General features: G+C 39.1%; 5 protein-coding genes across 5 annotated transcripts; all 5 read left to right on the top strand.

The window, feature by feature from the left end:
* Positions 1–267: 267 nt before the first annotated feature.
* cldnj (claudin j) lies at positions 268–16,916 on the top strand. Its single transcript, XM_056756596.1, has 3 exons — positions 268–377; positions 601–723; positions 16,274–16,916. The coding sequence occupies exon 3, from the start codon at positions 16,284–16,286 to the stop codon at positions 16,914–16,916; it is 633 nt and encodes a 210-aa protein (XP_056612574.1). The 5' UTR covers positions 268–377; positions 601–723; positions 16,274–16,283.
* LOC130428504 (claudin-4-like) lies at positions 1,383–2,487 on the top strand. The gene has a single exon (XM_056756598.1). It carries the CDS (start codon positions 1,450–1,452, stop codon positions 2,068–2,070), a length of 621 nt encoding a protein of 206 aa, XP_056612576.1. The 5' UTR covers positions 1,383–1,449; the 3' UTR covers positions 2,071–2,487.
* On the top strand, positions 4,464–10,032 carry LOC130428505 (claudin-like protein ZF-A89). Its single transcript, XM_056756599.1, has 2 exons — positions 4,464–4,975; positions 8,898–10,032. Exons 1-2 carry the CDS (start codon positions 4,500–4,502, stop codon positions 9,643–9,645), a joined length of 1,224 nt encoding a protein of 407 aa, XP_056612577.1. The 5' UTR covers positions 4,464–4,499; the 3' UTR covers positions 9,646–10,032.
* On the top strand, positions 10,419–11,748 carry cldne (claudin e). The gene has a single exon (XM_056756597.1). The coding sequence runs from the start codon at positions 10,477–10,479 to the stop codon at positions 11,104–11,106; it is 630 nt and encodes a 209-aa protein (XP_056612575.1). The 5' UTR covers positions 10,419–10,476; the 3' UTR covers positions 11,107–11,748.
* LOC130428227 (claudin-4-like) lies at positions 13,781–14,380 on the top strand. Its single transcript, XM_056756079.1, has 2 exons — positions 13,781–14,097; positions 14,203–14,380. Exons 1-2 carry the CDS (start codon positions 13,781–13,783, stop codon positions 14,378–14,380), a joined length of 495 nt encoding a protein of 164 aa, XP_056612057.1.
* Positions 16,917–18,929: the final 2,013 nt, after the last annotated feature.

Genomic DNA, 18,929 nt, shown 5'->3' on the forward strand with positions numbered 1-18,929 from the left:
GTTTTTGAGAGAAAGAACACTGAAAATGTTCTTCTAGCAACCCAAACTAACTGATCTTCCGTCATCCGACATGTTCAATCTTGTCAAGTTCATCTTTCCTTCTCTATCAAATGTTCCACACTGATTTTTCCCAGAACTAAACCAGCGAGTTCTCCAAACGTTTGTACGTTTACCCGTTATGACTCGAAAGTTCGATCTTAATGCTGTCTAATCAAACTTATACAACTAAGTTACCAAGTGTCCCCATCATTACAAATTTCCTCAAGAGTTAATGATTGTCTTACGGTGTTTATTCCTCATCCAAGTTTGTATTTCGGTGTTTAAAACCAGAGCAGTAAAGCCACACACATGCGGAATTCAGAATAATATCTAAGAAGGTAATCTTTGCCAAACCATCTTTCCTCGATCCCTTAATTGTGGACATTCCTCACCTGCGTGTGTGCGTGTGCAGCCCTATCCTCTTTCACCTGGCCGAGGAGATTTTAATGAGCTTCTGTGTAAAATAGAGCCATTATAGTCCTCACCGAAGCTTTGGCCACAAAACAGAGCGTTCTTTCATGTATAATCAGTATCCCTTATTCTGTTACTCTTTTTTTCCAGGTTTCTCTCCTATTGTCTGTTCCCTGCGAGCTCTTGGACACTGAACGTCATACTGCTTTTAAACATAGTCCTGCACCACTTCGGGAATATACACCTTTCCTTTGCTCCGGACATTGAAACAAGGTCAGCATCCAATGCATGTTTCTTCTAGATTTATTTAGATTTGCCCAAAAGGGAAAGTGTGTGTTTTTGGCGTATCAGCGTTGTGTGTAAGAGCTGTTGTGTTAAAATACTGTGTGTCCACCAAGTGTGGTTTGACAAGTTTGTGGTTAACACCTATTTCGAAATGGGAAAAGAGTGGAGCGTAGAGCTTTTGAAGGAACTACTGTGTGCCTGTCTGAGAAAATGTGAGTGTGTGAGCCCTCAGAGAGGACCTCATCGGCACATAATGACGCTTTCCACTCCTATAAGCGTAGATGTTAACTTTAAAACAAAAGACGGTGAATCTACATGCAGTTTTCAATGCTTCGTATTACATAATGTCATTCGTGCTGAGCATCGTGATATGGGCTGATTCGGGACAAGCTAAGTATTTCTCCTGCTTGGTTTTGTTATAGGAAACAAGCTTTGTTTTTTGTAACGAAGGTATCGTATTTGAGTCATGCGTATGGCATGTTTCACGAAAAAAACACACACCCTTAATAGCAACATCAGTTTAAGACTTTGCTTCGTGATGACAACACAGCCTGGGGCGATGAAGGTGTCACCTAGCGTGACTCCCCGCCGCCCCTCCTTGTCTGAGATGCATAAAAGGACCTGCTTTATTCCCACGTGCATTCAAGCAGCCTAACAGACCGAAGAACATTCCAGCACTCTTTTTCTCAGCAAGCCAAGAATCGCATCGGTGTCATGGTCTCAGCGGGGTTACAGATGCTGGGCATAGCCCTGGGTATCATCGGTTGGATCGGGGTGATCTTGGCGTGCGCTCTCCCCATGTGGCTCGTCACGGCATTCATCGGACAGAATATAGTCACGGCGCAGACCACCTGGGAGGGAATCTGGATGACCTGTGTGGTACAGAGCACCGGACAGATGCAGTGTAAAGTCTACGACTCCATGCTGGCCCTCAGCTCAGACATGCAAGCGGCCCGTGCCATGTGCATCGTCTCTATCCTGCTGGGCCTTGTCGGAATCCTGCTGGCGGGCGCGGGAGGGAAGTGCACCAACTGCATAGAGGACGAGAACGCCAAATCCAAGGTGGGCATTGTTTCGGGAGTGGTCTTCATCATCGGCGGGGTATTGTGCTTGATTCCCGTGTGCTGGACAGCCAACACGGCCATAAGGGACTTCTACAACCCTCTTACGCCAGGCTCTATGAAGAAAGAACTAGGGGCTTCGCTCTTCATCGGGTGGGGCGCTTCTGCGCTGCTGATTATTGCCGGAGGGATGCTCTGTGCCAACTGCCCGCCGAAGGACCAATATAGTGCGAAGTACACAGCTCGATCTGGCGGAACCAAGGGCTATGTGTGAAGGAACCAAAGAAAACTTGTGCAAAGAGTGACGTTTAAACAGCATGAGCAACGCACGTGGCGCTTTGGTCAACGTTTGTTTTTGAACTGTTTTGTTGTAATTGGCCGTGCATGTGAACGTTGTGTCCGGTTGAATCGGCAGTCAGCTGCCAGCGTGTGATGGGAGTGGTGAAATAGTCAGTATTTGTTCGGTCATAAATATGAACCGAGCCATAGTGTAAACAACAGATCTGGAATGCAAATACGTCTCGGTCATTTTCTCCATGTGGATTTACAAACATAATAATTCTTAGGAGTCGCTAGAACATCTTCGCCAATACTTTTTTATAAAAAATGTCATCAAGAGATGTTTAAGTTAATGTCTGTTTTAACACATTTCAACTGTAAGTATTTCAACAAATAAACTTTTTTACAGAAACAGTTTTTTGTGCTTGATTTAATCAAATACGTTAGATATTAAAACTTATTACAAGATCGTTTTGTGTCTCAAAATGCATAGCATTGGAGTACAAAGTTCCTTTCACAGACCTCATCTTATGGATAAAACCGTATGCTGATCTGGAATATAACATTCACTGTATTTGGTTTTTATTACAGAGAAAAAAGAATGATTCATTTCAGTTTTTGAAGATGAAAATCAGTTTAGTGTTAAATCATAAAGGCTGATATAAAGTAAATCTGTCTGCATCAACAGCTGGGTGGGACCACATGTTCTTTTCTTCTTTCTGCGAAACCAAAATACACAATTGCATAATCCGCCTTGATCTATAGGAGTGCCCGCGGCTCTTTTGGCATATTAGGAGTAATTTGTTTTTTTTATTATTGAAGAGCTTAAAGGGATATATGCCTTGATATATCAACAATGGCTTTGACTTGATACATGTGAAATGAAAAAAACTCTTTGAAAATATATTTGAACTCGGAGGCCGCCGTTTTTGGCGTCTCAATACTGGACCTTTAACCTAAACCTGACTCGTTTTCCATAGATCTAAATATATCTGTAAAATATGAGAGTTAAACATAAGATCATGAAAAATCTTAGCAGAGAGTTGCTTCTAGTGACAAAGTTCTGAGAAAATTCTGTGAAATTTGGGGCGTTTCCAATTAGAATTACAGAAAAGATCCTGGTAAAGGAAAAAGTATTTTATAAAGCATCTTAACCCTTTAAAGTGCTCTTAAGGTCCAACATTTTAGGAGTAGCGAGGAGGACTTTTAAGAGACTGAAGAGTTTCTTTCGCAGCAGAGAAAATGGACGAAACACAAAAAGTGAGAAGAAATGTGTTGCAATGCATGACAATTTCCATATTACTTTTAAGGTTTATCAGATATTTTATTTTTATTGTTTGTGTGTGTGTGTTCAACTTTTGATCATCTTGGTTTTGTTGTTCTTTTATAGGTTCTCTGATGCAACGCAAATTGTTAAAGCGCTATAATATATAAATATATACGCTCTTTTTTCCTTCTTGGAACCAACCAATCACAGTCTTAAAAATAATGTGTCATACGTACCAACGGGGTCAGCCCCGCCTCCTCGCTAAGGTAAAAGTGTTTGTCTTTTCCTTACTCAGAGTTGCTCTCAGTTTAAAGCTAAGACTCCTACGTAAAAATGTTTAGGCTAAATGAAGAGGTTTCTTAGAGGTTTCTTAGAAACTTTCAGAATATGGCCACATGTGTTTAAATACACAAAGACAGTGGGTGGCGGCACTTCACACAAGCCAGCCAACAAGCCACAAACTGATAAGTGTGTGTCTGTGTAACCAGACGACGTCATCCAAAAAGAAAATGGCGGCCTCCTTAGGTTAAAATGAGCATTGCAATCAGGTTATTTTGTCAACACGCTTATTTCACAAGACATAGACAGTTATTGGTCAGCCAAATAAATGCAGAACATGTTTTGAGCTGTTGTGAAGGATGCTGAAAGTTATGGAGGCTGAGATTTGTAATGATCAAAAAATGTACCAACTTGATGAAATATGCAATTTTTTCTCTATCAGCCATAAAATGACTGGTTTCTTGAAATATTGTTATTTCTTGAAAATATGTAACCTAATTATTCATTGTTATCATTGTGTAATGAAGAAGAATGCAGAGATCTTTATGAACGATTTCTCTCCGCTTTCATTATTTCCATGCAAGAGAAAAGCACCCTTTGCTTATTTTTCCTTGCAAAGCGTCGACAAGGCAAACTAAAAGATACAAGAAAACAGAAAGGCTGAATGACCTTTAAGTGTTGTTTTGTTTTGTCAGTAATTCTGAAGGTCATTGGTCTTGTGTTGATAGTATACGCTCACCATAAGGGCATTTCATATAAACATTAGCTCAGGAAAGCCAAACTCCGCCTTTTCCAACTTTTCTTATAAATACCAAATCATTTTGGTCGGCTCATCTGTGGAAGTCGGTCATTGCAAAGGTGTCGTCTTTAATTGAACAATGTCTTCCCAAGGGCTTCAGATCATGGGTGTAGTCACAGCCCTTCTGGGTTGGCTGGGGGTCATTGCCGTGTGTGCTTTGCCCCAGTGGAAGGTGTCTGCCTTCATTGGTGCCAACATAGTCACAGCACAGATCATGTGGGAGGGTATGTGGATGAACTGTGTGGTACAGAGCACCGGACAAATGCAGTGCAAAGTCTACGACTCCATGCTGGCACTCAGTTCTGACCTTCAGGCCGGTCGGGCCATGATCATCGTCTCCATTTTGACCGGACTCTGTGGAATCATCATTTCCGTGGCTGGAGGAAAGTGCACCAACTGTATTGAGGAACCAGGCTCCAAAGCAAAGGCGTGCATCGTTGCGGGCATTCTCTTCATCGTCTCCGGACTTTTATGTCTTATCCCGGTGTCATGGTCGGCAAACACGATCATCCGAGACTTCTATAATCCCTTGATGGTGGATTCCCAGCGGAGGGAGTTGGGAGCAGCACTGTATGTCGGATGGGCATCTGCTGGCTTGCTCTTACTGGCAGGAGGAATTCTTTGTTGGAACTGCCCACCGAAGCACGAACGCATATACAATCCTAAATTCACTGCAGTGAGGACCAGCTCTACACCGAGAGAATTTGTCTAAGAGGCACAAACGGGAGAACACTAAACTCTCAGTAATTATGCAGTTAATTCATACAATTATTGAAATATTACTTTTTTCTATGAAATAGAGTAGTTTAAACATTTTCAATTTGTGTTTTCAGTCTTAAAGAATTGTGAAAAGAGATTGTGTTGGACGTGTTACTGTATTATTTACTACCTATAGTGATTAGTATTAGTAAAAACAAGTGTCACGTGTTTTACTGCCTTAATGTTCTTAATTATATTGTAAACCGATTTTTGTACTTCAATATAGACCGTTTCATTGGACGTGCACGCACATGACCTCCAGTTAACTTCCGGTTTGGATAGTGTCTTATAATATAACTATTTTTATTTTATGTATTAATTTAAATTATTATTTTTGAATGAAATTGTTGTATTAAATTTGTTGAATTTTGTTGTATGTATTATGTAATTTATTAAATTATATTTTATGCATAAATAAATAATCTTTATTTTATCAATGTAATTCGCTTTGGATAAAAGCATCTGCCAAATAAACATTGTCCATATGGTAAATTGAGACCTGGGGCCAGTTGCCTACACAAGTTAAGACTTTGTTTTAACATCTATTCTCACAGACTAGCAATAAATTAGGACTAATCAGTATTACTTTTCATATTTCAACAAGACCAATTCTCCTTTTTATGTAACTGACTTGAAGGTATTACCAGTCTTGAAGAAAAATATTAACAGTGAGCAGTTTCTGAAACCTAGTGCTTGATTTTGGTATCGCAGTCTAAATTCAAAATATCCAAAATAATCTACAGGCACTCTCTTCTTTGTGAATGTGCACTGGAAGTTCACAAAAGTGCTCACGCGCAGGAACATTTTTCTTGTTATGATGAAACCGTCTATAATTTATTGTAAAATGTATACAAAATTCTTTCATTTTAATGTATATGTAAGTATGTATTTTTGTCAAAACGCACTGTGATTAATGAAACAATTCTGACATGGCTTGCAGACTGTGGTGTATAGGTATCAGTTAATGGATAAAGTGTTAATAAATTTAACTGTAAAAACTCTGGGGCCACTGTGGATCTATATGGCATGTGTTCTGTGAAGATGCAAATGCAGTGTTTGCAATAAACAAGACTTTCGGCATTATGTGTAATTCTTAAGACATCTAAATATGTCTTTCTTGGTTCCATTTAGATAAACATGTGGATATAGTGGTGTTCATTAATTAAACACTCTTCAAAAAGAGTTCTGGTGTGTAGCCTCTTTATTTTCTGCCTCTTCATACTTGGTCATCTTGACCTTGTACTACTGCCACCCGGGGTACAATATTAGGAACAATAAGTAATCACAACGGATATCATTTTCAGCCTTTATAATCATTTTAATTCTGGATGTAAACTTATAACTTTAAAAATGTCCCAGTAATGAATATCACGAAATGACATTTCATTATTACTATCAAGAGGACGGCTGAGTAGATGCAAAGATACAAGAAGCAGTTGATGTGAGAAAGTGAATCAAACTCAATATTTTCTGATTCTTACGACTTATTCAAATAATTTAATATTTATTCTTGATTATTTTTAGATAGTTATATGGATGTCCTAGTGTAAATAAATTAATTTAGATAATAATAATAATATAGTTAGAGATTGTGAGATATTTAAAGAGTACCTGAAATATGAAAGGGTTGGATTTGTTCACAAATACAGGCAAAGGAAGAATGCATTTTAGCCCTCATTTAGTAATCCTTATGCTCCAAATAATAATTAAACATCTAAAATGTACGTTTCTGAGGGGTGCACCTTCGATGAACCATCAAATGTAAACCAACAGGATTAAAAACTTGACCTTGTATTAAATGCTTATGAAGGACATGTATTGGAACGGTTGAAAGATTGAACTAAGAATTTATATAAGACAATGTGTATGAAGCTTTATATTCACCGTAGCACAGACGAGGACCTCAAGAGAATGAGGAACCCCAATGACCAATTGTTCCTGAGTCAGCTTTACCAAAAATTGACTTAGTAGACACCGCAAGACTGACACATGCAATGGGGAACTGCCCAAGTGTGAAAGACAGTTGGCCACTGCAATTCATAAAGAATGGTATATGGACACTGTTTAATCTTTCGGACACTAAGTTTCTTTATGTGTTTTGGATTACCCTTAAAATCAAATCAGAAATAGGTTGGATGTTGCGAGAGAATTCTTCTCCAGATCTTGGAGCTCCAAAAACAGGACACAGACATCAAGGCATCAGGCTTTTGAACTCATTTATTTTAGAAACTTATAGAAAGTTATTATATAGGTACCAAAAGACAACTGGATGGTTTCTTATGTCCAGGGGTTCACATAATGACCAAATAAGTTATAGCAGGTCAGACGAAGAATGTTTAGCTTAGAAGGAATCCCCTCTGCCACTTAAAAAGCAAGAAGGAAACCCTTCCTCCAACTATTTAGCCAGCAATGTGTTCAGTGAACTTAACTTCACAATTCATTATTTTGCTGGCTGTATTCACGTATGCGGAAATTAAATCTAACAGACACATTTCACAGTGAATCAATTTGATCCAACGAATTGTGTGATAGAGTTTGTTAAATATTTGGACGTCATGTTTCACGTCAAGACTTTTTAAATACATTTTCGAATAGCTCCCTTAGTCTTGTTAAATTTCAGACTGCACCACAGTCAGCTCGATCAAAAATATTCTTCTGACCTGATTGCTACACACTTTCAGAGACCTAGGAGTTTACTTTCAACCATACATTCTGTAGTTATTATGAAGTATCAGTTTTAGGGAGCCGTCAGGTGAGAATTATTTTCATGAGATTTCTTTATAAAGTAAGGAGTCAGATGTGTATTTGTTAAATCACTTCAGATGAACTCTGGATGTCTCACTTTGTTGGCTGGAGCAAATAAAAATTGAAATCTTGGCATTTAGATCCCTTGTCTGCAAGATTTCTTTCTGCGTTGGAAGCCTGATTCGCCACAGCACCAGTCATCACACAGATAAAATCCCACAATACATTAAATCCAAAGTGAAGTATAGGTCTCTAGAGAACATAGAAGGGGCGTTTTTAAAGCCAGCATTCTCAACCATCCAATCAAAAAGGGCAAAAGCCCATTATTATTATTATTGGGTGTTTCTAAATGGGATGAACATTTTCAACCATTCAATAAAAGAAGGGAATTGGGAATAGCACACTTGAATTTTGCAAATCAGTTGAAGAGGTTGAGAAACTCCCTTTTTGTTCTGCAGATACCCCACTGTCACCAAAGTTACTAGAGGCAATCATTTAGTAAATACTCTTATGGATGGAGTATATGTTCATATATTTACATCAACACTTTATTAAAGTTCATTAGGTAGACCTATTTTAATTTAAGTTTGACATGTCTGGTTTCTAGCTAAATGAAACTTTGACCAAACAGGTCTGGTATTTTGTCCTGCTATGGGGGTCAATGTGTGGCAAAATCTGTTTGGTTATAAGCATTCTTTTAAGTATTTTTCTCTTGGTTCATCTAAACAAAGAAATGTTTACAGATTTGCAACAACTCTGAGGTGAGTAAATGATGACAGACTTTTTGAAGGATCTCTTTTAAGACTCTTTGGAATGTTGTTCAGCCGGATTGACTGGGCAGACAATTCCTACACAAAACTCCTCCCTGCGGTGATGTAGCGTATGTCTAACAGACAATTACTTCCTGCTTATTTGTCACACATGTATGGGATGAGACAGGACCAACAGCTGCTTTGAGTTTTGACAACGGCAGCAGCTTCAACATGGGAAGGATTGCTAAAGAGGTTTCCGGTCAGATACTGTGCTTCATCGGTTTCGTTGGCATATGCATCTGTTGCGGCATTCCCCTGTGGCGTGTCACTTCGTACATCGGCGCCAACATCGTCACGGCTCAAATCATCTGGGATGGTTTGTGGATGAAATGCGTAATCCAGAGCACAGGACAGATGCAGTGTAAAGACCAAGACTCAATAATGCAACTGACGACGGACTTGCAGGTGGCCCGTGCCCTGACAATCATCGCAATATTGGTCGGCTGTGTCGGAATGCTTTTGACGTTTGTGGGTGGACGGTGCAGCAGTTGTCTGAAGAATGAGAACTCCATGGCAAAAGTCCTCATCCTGGGTGGCATCCTATGCATCGTAGCCGGAGTCCTTTGCCTCATCCCTGTCTGCTGGTCATCTGCGTATACCATCGCAGATTACCAGAGTACTCTCACCATCCAGACCCAAAAGCGGGAGCTTGGGGCATCCATATACATTGGTTGGGGTGCTTCAGGGTTTCTTCTGTTCGGAGGGATCATTTTATGTACTGCCTGCCCCTCAAGAGATGACATGTATCCAAATAACCGAGGCATGTACACCTATCAAGCACCTATGTACGGACCTCCGGGAGCTTATTTACCTCCCAAAACATATGCACCTAGTGTTGCATTTTCTGGAACAGGGACGTATGTCCCTAACAAACCTAATTACTCAGCTGTTCCAGGACAATATGTTTAACGGACACCTCTTCAAATATAGTGCATGTTAACTTTTACATGTAAACTGTATTAACATTAGTGTTTTATTATATGAAGCACTAAACACAATTTCTATTTTTGAAGTTTATTTCCTAAACTCTGAACGGAGTTAATGTGGGAAGACTTGTTTGTCCTCTTTTTTACTTGTCATTCCAGTTGTTCTACTGCTAAATATGTTGTCATGCTAATGACATTCAATGTGTACATACTACAGTGCTTTGTTTCAATATAGTCAATGATTTTGGTGTCTGCGTATACGTGTCCTTCACGCAAATCATGCTTGTTTGATGTCATCAAGAATAATGTAACTTTTCAACACAAAATGGGATTCATTTATGTATATTAAAGCATATATTTTGCAATATCATACATGTTCTGTTATTTGTTTCCCCTTTATTGCTTGAACGAAACCTATTCTTAAAAAAATGCGGGACTATTTCAATACACATTTGGGTAAAATATGGACATACACAACATTTAAATGTACTTAAAAGAACTGGGTTAGATGGGCTAAAATTGAACCACTACTTTCCCCAGATGACCTTTCTATTTCTATTGCATGTTTGGCATCTAGTGGCGCACTGATGAGCATCTCATCGAAACTAGCCGTTGTACCTACATTCCCCATTGAGGAATCTTGTCAGTCCTGAAACTTTACCTTAACCTGGTTTCAGGTCCATCTGACTGGGCGGTAACTCCACCCTCTTGAGAGCGCCTTAAATCTGGGAGAGGAAGAAGCAGAACTCATTTTCTGCAATTTACAGAAGAGGTAGCATTTTCTTACTGCAGAAGCCAACCCAGCGAGACGAAAATGGTGTCCACATGTCGACAGATCCTGGGCCTTTCCCTGTCCATGCTTGGTTTCTTGGGAAGTATCGTGGTTTGCGCCCTTCCGATGTGGAGGATGTCAGCATTCATTGGAGCCAATATCGTGACTGCCCAGATCATTTGGGAGGGCTTGTGGATGACATGTGTTGTACAGAGCACAGGACAGATGCAGTGCAAGATTTACGACTCGCTATTGGCTCTACCCCAGGACTTGCAAGCTGCTAGGGCACTTGTGGTCATCGCCATCATCGTCTGCATCTTTGGGCTCCTCCTGGGGATTGCTGGTGGAAAATGTACCAACTTTGTGGAGAAGGAAGACTCAAAGGTGAAAGTTGCCATTGCCAGTGGTGTCATCTTCATTGTTGCTGGAGTGCTGCTCCTGGTGCCTTTATGTTGGTCTGCTAACACCATCGTAAGGGACTTCTACAATCCTTTGCTCTCTGATGGCCAACGGAGGGAGATGGGAGCTTGTCTTTACATTGGCTGGGGTGCTGCTGCTTTGCTCATTCTTGGAGGAGGTATGCTGTGTAGCTCCTGCCCGCCCAAGGAGGAGAACTTCGCGCACAAGTATACTCAGCCACGATCCACTACCAACAGCAAAGCCTACGTCTGAGCCATACAGTGCTGTAACGCACAAAGACTCTCACTTGTCAAGATTCTTCATTCAGAATGCCTCTTCATACCAGATCCGTCTAGTTCTCTGGTCTGACGGGAAATGTGAGATTACATGTCTGAAATGTCAAAGGCTATATACAAAGAGTTTGCAGTACGATTATAGACAGATGTTTTTAATAGGTAATGAACGAAATCAAACACGTATCTTTAATCACGGTATTTCAATTATTGTATTTACGCCTGGTTTGGGCAACAGAAATAGTCCCACTAATAAATGAAAGTCTAAAACTGTATGCCTTAAATTGTATACATTGTGTATTATCCTATACCTGAAGTTTACTGTTTTATTTTCTGAATTCTTTGTTGAATATTTGTGCTGCAACTGTTGTATAAAAACATAAAACAGCTTGTCACCACTTCCTTTTAAAGCATCTTGAAACATTTAAACGATAACTTTGTTAAAGGTATTAACCGTTTTTAAAGAATGTATTTATTTAAAAAGTTTTGTACACTTTTAAAAGATATCTGTAAAAAAAACTAACATTTTCTGTAAACTGAAAAAAAAAAGAAATGTAGCATAAAATATTTTTCCCTGTAAAATGATAAGATATGAAGATATATACTAAATTTTTTCACTATGTTTCTTGTAAATTTGTTGTCTTTTTCTGTAAATGTATGGTTTTTACCGTATTTAAGAAAAAACAATAATAAAAATAAGTTTTGTTTATATAAACTGAATTTTCTGGCAGCTGAGGGTGCAAGAAATAGTGTGTAAAATAAATTTGCAGTCTTTTCAGTTTTCAATGAACAGTTTCTGTAACTGTACAGGATTTCTTTACCATTTATCAAAGATACAAAAATTCATTTTTTTTTACATTTTCTGTGGAAAACCTGTTAAAAATAACAATTATTTTTATAGTGTAGTCAGATGGAACAAATATGCATTATATACTGTATATGGGCCTATCAAGGCTTTTGCCAAGGGTCCCCGCCAGCAGGGTTCTGATGAGCCGCTGTGCATTTAGTAAATGTCGTTTGCCAATATAATCTAAGTTCACATGATCTGCTTTGTAGTTTATTGTAATTCATGGTTATAGTAATATCCATGGTAAGCTTTGGGGGAGCTAGTGGTTAAGCATGATTTTACAGTAGGTTTTCTCAACTTCTTGAAAGTTACCCATTAGACTCATATACATAGGTGGGCGTTGGCTGTTGAATGGCGCATGAACAACTTTTTTCAGTGACATCTATTAGGTCATCAGACAATGGAGGGAAAAATCCATTTGGGGAACTTTTACATAGTCCAAGGTGATTCATGTGATATTAACCAAACTTCATCAACCTTATGCTAAGACACTGAAGATACAAAATTTCAAAAAGACGTATCTTGAACAGTGTTGACATGATGAGGCAATACATTCATGACGAAGTCTGAAAAACTATAGCTTTATTTTTGATTCACGCAGTTTCTGTACTTAACTGTTCTACCAAATTCTATGTGTCATAATAAATCACCAAAACACATTTTCCAAGGATCAGTCACTTAATTGCATATTGTTTAGGCTACTCCTCTTTTTTTCCTCTTTTTTTACACATTTTGTATTAAACCATATGAACGTAAACATAGCATGTCAAGAGTTCGACTGCTTGTTTACATAGGGACAAGTTCAGTCAATATTTTAAACTGGTTTCGTTGTCTGACAAATATTTTGTGCATAGGGCTGTATTTCCACTACAGAATGTATATATATATAAGTGCTGTAAATGACAACCATTGTATTTTGTCCCACTATGGGAGTCAATGGGGGGGGAATCTGTCTGCTTATAAGCATTCTTCCAAATATCTTTCTCTGTGTTGATCAGAACAAATATATGTATACAGATCTGAATAACTTGAAGGTGTGTAAATGATGACAGGCTTTTCAGTTTTGGGTATGTATGTGAAGGGCTTCTCTATTGTGTAAACATTGGTAAAGCAGTTTGTTTGTCATAGTTTGTGTATTACTGTAAACACAACACGATTGTGTGTGAACAGTGCTGGGAACAGTGTGGGTAAGCATGGTATCTGTTAAAGACGTCTGTGTCCAGAGCATCTCAATCTTATTATCCATTCCTGAGGTGTACAGCCTTCGGTTAGAGAACAAAATCTCATCCCAGTAAACGAAAGTCTGGTATTGGACATGTTTTGTGATTGAAATGCCTCATGAATGCAATATGTTTTTTGGACCAAAATGTGTTGACCAAAACACTATTGTTGTTTTGCTGAAACTGTGCCCTTTTGTTTCACATCCTCCCAAACTGGTTGGACAAGGTGTCAACGACGATACTAGCAAAGGCGTTCGTTTAAATAATCAAACGTCATGTGACTTGGAAACACATTTGTCATAAAAAGTACCGTGCTTTGAACGGACCGAAACAAAAACATCCAGTGTTAACCTGTATTCGGCGGTACTTCTGAGAAGTATCCCTGTTGTGCGTTCCTTGTTGGAATTTGACAAAATGTCTGTAAACTGATCTCCCATGTTTAAAACCCTTGCCACAAACAAATAAGAGCTCGCAAGGCTGCTATTCACCCCGTTTGCACAGATGTTCTCTTGGAAAACACACTTTCTGAATCCAGACGGTTTACCTTTAATGTATGTAAGTTCTGAAACGCCGGTGCGGATATTAAGATGGCGTCAATGGGCATGCAATCGCTGGGTTGTATCCCGGCTCTGTTCGGCTGGGTCGGGGTCATTATCGCGTGTGCCCTACCCATATGGAGATTGACATCCTTCATTGGTACCAATATTGTGACTTTTCAGATTATCTGGGAGAGAATCTGGATGAGTTGCGTGGTGGAGAGCACCGGACAGATGCAGTGTAAGGCGTATGACTCCTTGCTGGCGTTGAGCCCTGACATGCAGGCTGCTCGTGCCCTGATGGTGATTTCCATTGTGGTGGGCATCACTGGAATTCTCATGGCACTCGTCTCAGGGAAATGTACCAACTTCATCGCCGAGCAGGGAGGGAAGATAAAAGCATCCGTTGCTGCTGGTGTGGTTCTGATCATCTCGGGACCTCCATGTCTCGTTGCTGTGTCCTGGACTGCCGCCAGTATAATAAATGACTTCTACAACCCCCTGTCACTGGATGCTCAGCGCAGGGAGCTGGGCGCTCCCCTTTTCCTTGGCTGGGCCGCAGGACTCCTTCTGGTTCTGGGAGGAGGGCTGCTTTGCACTTTTTGTACAACGAAGGCGAACGACACAGCATCAGTCACATATAACCTGTAAAATGACAAGACCCTCCAGTTGGGATGACTATCTTCCCAGTCACACCGCACCAGTGTCACGGTACCCTACGCCTCCAAAGACTTACATCTAAATTGCGTATTTATTCAAATACTGCTTGACTATTGTAGGCCAGCCGGTGTCTACTTCATTCATTTTCAGATAATGTAGGAAGGTTGCAAAGTGTCCTTTAATGGAAGCAGAGAAACCCAACATTTTGTTTGAGAACAAACATTTATTTACATTTATTTAGTTTTTTTTCTCCACATTTCTTAACTTGCTTGCTTTGTGGACTGAACTTTGTTGTATATTGTACTGTGCAATTGATCACTTTATTGTATTCACACTTTTGTAAGTCTGATAAATTCAGAACAAATGAAAATAATTACGAATTGTATTGCTTTCTACCTACTACTTTTGAATTGCTTGCCAATTTAATTGTATTGTATAACATTATGCCAATTGTTCAGAAGCACGTCTTTTCATGCGAATTAAACACAAGTTAAACTTAGTTTGCTAAGCAGCATTCCTTCCCACTGAATGTCCGAGTGCCAGAGGAAGTTTTCATACACAACACTGAAAACCTGTTTTTCAGGAACACCCACTGACGCCACTTATTCAAACATATCACTAGTGCTCAAGAAAGTGACAAGAAGAATTATGGGTGATGTTCATATTAAACTCTACTCCCCAAAATAAACGACGTTCTAACTCTTTAATGACAAATTTAAACAAATACATTTTAGATTAGGCTTGGCAATAATGACAAATTCAATGTTTATTTGCTTTCATAAAGGTACTGAACAAAGTTTAGCAGCAGGTTAACTTACTAAAGATTTGATTACATAATATTACATGATATTTTCCTATCAGTTTTCCTATCAGTTTAATCAAACTGTTTTCACTTTGATTAAACTTTACTTTATGATTTAAAATGACCATGAAGAAACTGGTCTCATTACGTGCATTAGCACAGCAACACCACAAAAGCAAAGGACATTCTTCTTTATCATTTTTTTTTTCTAGTAAAACATATTTAAAACTTAACAATACATTTACATAACGAGAAAAGTGACCTAAGATATTTGGTCTTGTTTTATGAAAGAAAATATAAGAACTGGGTATGTTTATGTTTAAACTAAAGTTTAAATTAAATCTTCAGTAAGTTCCTGGTAAACCTGCTACAAAACTACAGCAAAATTTTACAGTGTATTAAAAAACATGAAAGAAAATACGTTATTTATAAATGTTATTTGCTGTCAAAACAAGCCACGAATAGATACGTCACACAGAAAGAGAAAATACGCATCAGTTAAAGTCCCAGTGAAATGCCCATTTTTCATGAAATATTGCAGCGTTTATTGTAAATAGTTTATCAATGTGGTTGGTTCTCTTCCTAAAAATCGTGTTGCCTCATAATCTTAAATTAAAATCTAAAAATGCACTGCCTTCCTGTAATGACTATCCATGTTAGACGGCTTGGGCGGAGCATCTGTTAGCTCCTCCCCTTCAACCGTCAGTCTGCTGCCAGTTCCATTTCAATACACAAGGGCTGTTTTTAAACATCCAATAAAATTGCAGAGAAAGACGGAAGCCACGCCCAGTATTTTTCTCATTCCAAAATTCCGCTTCACTTGAAAATACGTCAGAACACAGAAGTACAAACGATCGCAACTTCCGGTTCTCAGAAGCATTGTGTTGCTCACCATCAACAGAAAAAGGCCACTTGTTTTCTTCAAACTTCTGTTGACACTGAACACTAAACTCTCTCTAACCCTGCAAAAATGTGTTGCATCTCACGTTTTAAAATCGCAAACTGCTAATATTACAAAAAGACTTTGATACAAAATGTTCGATATAAAAAGTTTTCCTAAAGACCTTTGTTTTCTGTTTTAGGCCCCCCTCCATGGCTCTGCAGGTCTTGGGAATCACTCTTTCGATGATCGGCTTTGCGGGAACCATTATCATCTGTGCATTGCCCATGTGGAAGGTAACTGCATTCATCGGCACAAACATCGTGGTGGCGCAGGTCTTCTGGGAGGGACTGTGGATGACCTGCGTTCACGAGCGCACCGGTCAGATGCAGTGTAAGATGTATGATGCCCTGCTGGATTTGGATCCGTCCTTGCAGGCCGCACGTGGACTAGTGGTGACCACCATGGCATTGGCTTGCCTGGCTTTCCTTATCTTCCTAGTTGGAGCCAACTGCACCAACTGCCTAGATAACCCGCGCGCCAAAGCACGGATCGTCGTGGTCTCTGGGATTACCTTCATGCTTTCTGGACTGACTACTGTGATACCTGTGTCTTGGACCGCCCACTTCATTATCAGGGACTTTTATAATCCCATTGTCCACGAAGCATTAAAGAGAGAGATGGGGGCAGCCCTCTATGTTGGCTGGGTAACTGCAGGGTTTCTGTTTATTGGTGGAGCGGTTCTCTGCACAAGCTGGCCATCGGAGAGGGTCAACAATTCACAGAGATATTCCGCAGCCAAAGCCGGCACCCACAGCAGCTATGCCATAAAAAACTATGTTTGAAATGCAGCATATGCCACTTTAGATAGATGGAGACACTGTTCAAAATGCTGAATGTGGATTAAATTTTCTTTTCAAGAAACGTTCTTTTATTGTTGACATTTCATTTGCGTTTTCAATGCGATAAAAAGATGTATTGACTAATTAAGTTTTTTGTTTCTTTTCTGTGTATATACCTGTATGGTTTGGCTTTGAACTCAGTCTCTTCATATGAACAGCCACACGGTTCACGATGAGCCGGGAGCATTTTTGCGTTCCTGACAACGTACCAAATACTGTACATGCCGACACAATTACCTCAAACATCACTATTGTGAAGAAAGCCCTGTGGTCTGGCTTTGCTGTTCATTTGTTGTGAACTTTAAATAACGTTCATTTGGATATCTGATTCCTCTCTGTACCAAAGTACCATGCTGTTAAAATATCGCCAATTTCAACTGCCTTCAATTTTTAAGTGAAATAAAATTAGCTATGATCAATTTAACTTACTTATATTGAACTGACTTTGGCCCGATTCACATTTATTTATTTATTTTAATGTAGACGTGCGGAAAAACGGGGCGGCTCGATGAAAATATCTCAACTTTTCAGAAAGGGGCAAGAGCACCGCAGGTCAAGTGACAAGAACCAACAAGCCAATAAAGACAAGATCAATGATAATGGAGACACAGATGATCACAGCATAACTAAATATAGTAGCAGAGTTATTTTAAGATATTTTCAGTGCATATCATCCATATATCCTTTGTTTATTCCTCCTCGTCTCAACGGCTTTCATGGCCCATGGTTTCTAGCGACGACAGAAGTCAGGAGATCACAAAGTCCAGGCGCTTTGGAAAAAAAAGGAGAAAACAGCGCAGGTGGCGTTTTCCCGCGGTTTTAGACGAGAAATGTGAATCGGGCCTTTAAAATCTAGTTGCAAAATGCAACACAAATCAAAACAACATTTACGTTTCATTGAATAAAATCGAATAAAGTTCATTTAACTTTTGAACTTGTTTTTTTTGTAAACAGCACCATACCCCAAACCACATCAAAACAGTCTCAAGTAGCCTAGTTAACATGCCCTATTCAGTTCCTCTAAACCAGTATTTTATTGCCAGACACACACACATGCGCACAAAACAAGAAAAAAGTCCGAATTGTGAGAATAAAGTGATTGCATTACAGAGGAATGTTGAAATATCTTGATAACGCTGTTTCAATGAAAGAAAAGCATGTGAAGATTTTTACACTGTAAATCCGGCATTAGAACAGGACAATGCTGATGTCTGCAGTTCTTGCTTTTAAATAACTAAAGTAAATAATGTCACTTAAATTGAAGGTTTACTGACAATAACTATACAAAATTGTAACGGGTTCATTGCACTTACCAGAAGAGATCCACAGTAGACCATAACAGTTTTAAAAAAATGGTTTTAAAAGGTTCTTCACAGCGATGACAGAGAAGATCCGTGTTTGGTTCCACAGAGAACCATTCAGTCAAAGGTTCTTTAAAGAAGCATCTCTTTGCTTGCTTTTGAGGCTGAGGAAGTTATCAAAAGCATGTACTCACACCAGCAGATGGCCTCAGCGTGCCGTTATTCATATTGATACTCTGAAGACAGTTCAGGTAAGTCCAGGTTTCAAAGATAAAAGTTGCTGTCATCAATATAGCATGCTCGCTTTGAGCTTTAATACTGTTTCAGCTGCCTCAGGGGGATGCATGATTTGGTATAGGTGCCGTTATTCAATGCTTAAGTTAATTCCTAAAAGAGGACAGTCTCATCATATTTCCTCATAAATTCCATTACCCTATACAAAGTATATGATGTTGTTATTAAAAGAAAACCCCAACATATAAAGCTAGGCCTGACCTTCGGACATACTTGTCCTACCACTTATGATGAGCCACACAGTATACTGGAAAATCAGAAACACATCCTGTAAAATTATGATATAAGGATACACATTAAGTTGTCTGCCCATTTTTCTTGTTAATTTAATGTATTTTTCTGTAATTACTTTAATTAGTTT

This window comes from Triplophysa dalaica, chromosome 9, assembly GCF_015846415.1.
Source record: "Triplophysa dalaica isolate WHDGS20190420 chromosome 9, ASM1584641v1, whole genome shotgun sequence".
Classification (NCBI taxonomy): domain Eukaryota; kingdom Metazoa; phylum Chordata; class Actinopteri; order Cypriniformes; family Nemacheilidae; genus Triplophysa; species Triplophysa dalaica.